We start from the raw sequence: 1,314 nt of genomic DNA, 5'->3' as shown, positions 1-1,314 counted from the left end.
CGCAGCCGCAGGCGGCACCGCCCTCCTGGTCGGCCCAGAACGGCCCCGCCCCCGAGGAGGCGGAGCTTCAGAAAAGGTGGGCCGGGTCCCGGTGGGAATCCTACCGCTGCCACGCCCCTGACGCCTAGAATTCTCCACCCCAACTGCAGCTCCCGGGGGCTAGACTAGACCTTAGCTTTCAGGAGCCCCTGCCTCCTGCTGGTTAGAAACCCCTCACCCTTCCGAGTCTAACGCTTGGCTCTTGAAAGCATCTCGCGCATTTTGTAATTCAGCTGCTGACGGTCTGGTGGCTAGAGTGCTTGCATCTTGGCTCACCCTGTCCCTGCTGCCCCCTCCCCCTTCCTGGGCCCCTGGGGAAGGAAGCGGGTGGAGACCTCGGAGCGGCCAGGGGTGGGGGCCACTCTCAGGGTCCTGAGTGACGGCAGCCCTCCCCTCCTCCCCTCTTCAGGCAGCCAGAGCACCTGGAGCGCCGGGTCTCCAATGCAGGTGATTGTTCACATGGCCCCTGGAGGGAGGGGGGCTCCCCAGAGGAGGGGGGGGCAGCTGGATAACAAGGAATGAGGCCTGTCTCTCAGCACCCTTCCTTTGTCTCTTTGTTTCAGGAGCCCCACCTGCTCCCCCAGCTGGGGGACCGCCTCCACCTCCAGGACCTCCTCCGCCTCCGGGTCCCCCCCCACCCTCTGGTCTGCCCCCCTCGGGGGTCTCCGCTGTAGGGCATGGAGCAGGGGGAGGCCCACCCCCTCCACCCCCTCTCCCCACAGCAGCTGGCCCCAGTGGTGGAGGGACTGGGGCCGCCGGCCTGGCTGCAGCCATTGCCGGAGCCAAGCTCAGGAAAGTCAGCAAGGTGAGGGGGCCAGACGTGGCAGGGTGTGGGGAGACGGGGCCCTGAGGGAATAGTGGGGAATGAGGCCTGAGTCGCCTGGGCACATCAGGAGGCCTGCGCATAAAGCCCCCTCTCTGTAATTTCTCCAGCAGGAGGAGGCCTCAGGGGGGCCCGCAGCCCCCAAAGCTGAGAGCAGTCGAAGCACAGGGGGCGGGCTCATGGAGGAGATGAACGCCATGCTGGCCCGGAGGTGAGCCCGAGCCCGGAGCCCTCCATGCCCCTGGGAGGCTCTGGGAACAAACCCTCAGACCAGCGGTTATCACCTGGCCGGTAGGGCCAGGTGTGGGGCTGGCGGATTCCGTTGTGTTTTTGTTGTTGTTTCTTTGGATGAAAGGTCCCTCTTTGATAGTCAGGTTTGGGAGATGATGCTGCAATTGCATTCTCCTGAGATGGCTGCGTTTGCAACCACGTGGTAGGCTCTAGATTCAGTG

The 1,314-nt window shown here is 64.7% G+C and overlaps 1 protein-coding gene across 1 annotated transcript in view; it reads left to right on the top strand.

Annotated features, from left to right (window-relative positions):
* The window catches only part of VASP (vasodilator-stimulated phosphoprotein), a 24,263-nt gene that overhangs the window by 18,282 nt on the left and 4,667 nt on the right, over positions 1 to 1,314 (top strand). The window contains exons 6-9 of the mRNA XM_006759527.2: positions 12 to 76; positions 449 to 486; positions 603 to 844; positions 973 to 1,073. Coding sequence (XP_006759590.1) covers positions 12 to 76; positions 449 to 486; positions 603 to 844; positions 973 to 1,073 — 446 coding nt within the window. The remainder of the gene's footprint in view (positions 1 to 11; positions 77 to 448; positions 487 to 602; positions 845 to 972; positions 1,074 to 1,314) is intronic.

This window comes from Myotis davidii, unplaced genomic scaffold, assembly GCF_000327345.1.
Source record: "Myotis davidii unplaced genomic scaffold, ASM32734v1 scaffold796, whole genome shotgun sequence".
NCBI lineage: Eukaryota > Metazoa > Chordata > Mammalia > Chiroptera > Vespertilionidae > Myotis > Myotis davidii.
Note: the sequence above shows the minus strand (reverse complement) of the source record. Positions and strands in the feature narration are given on the sequence as shown.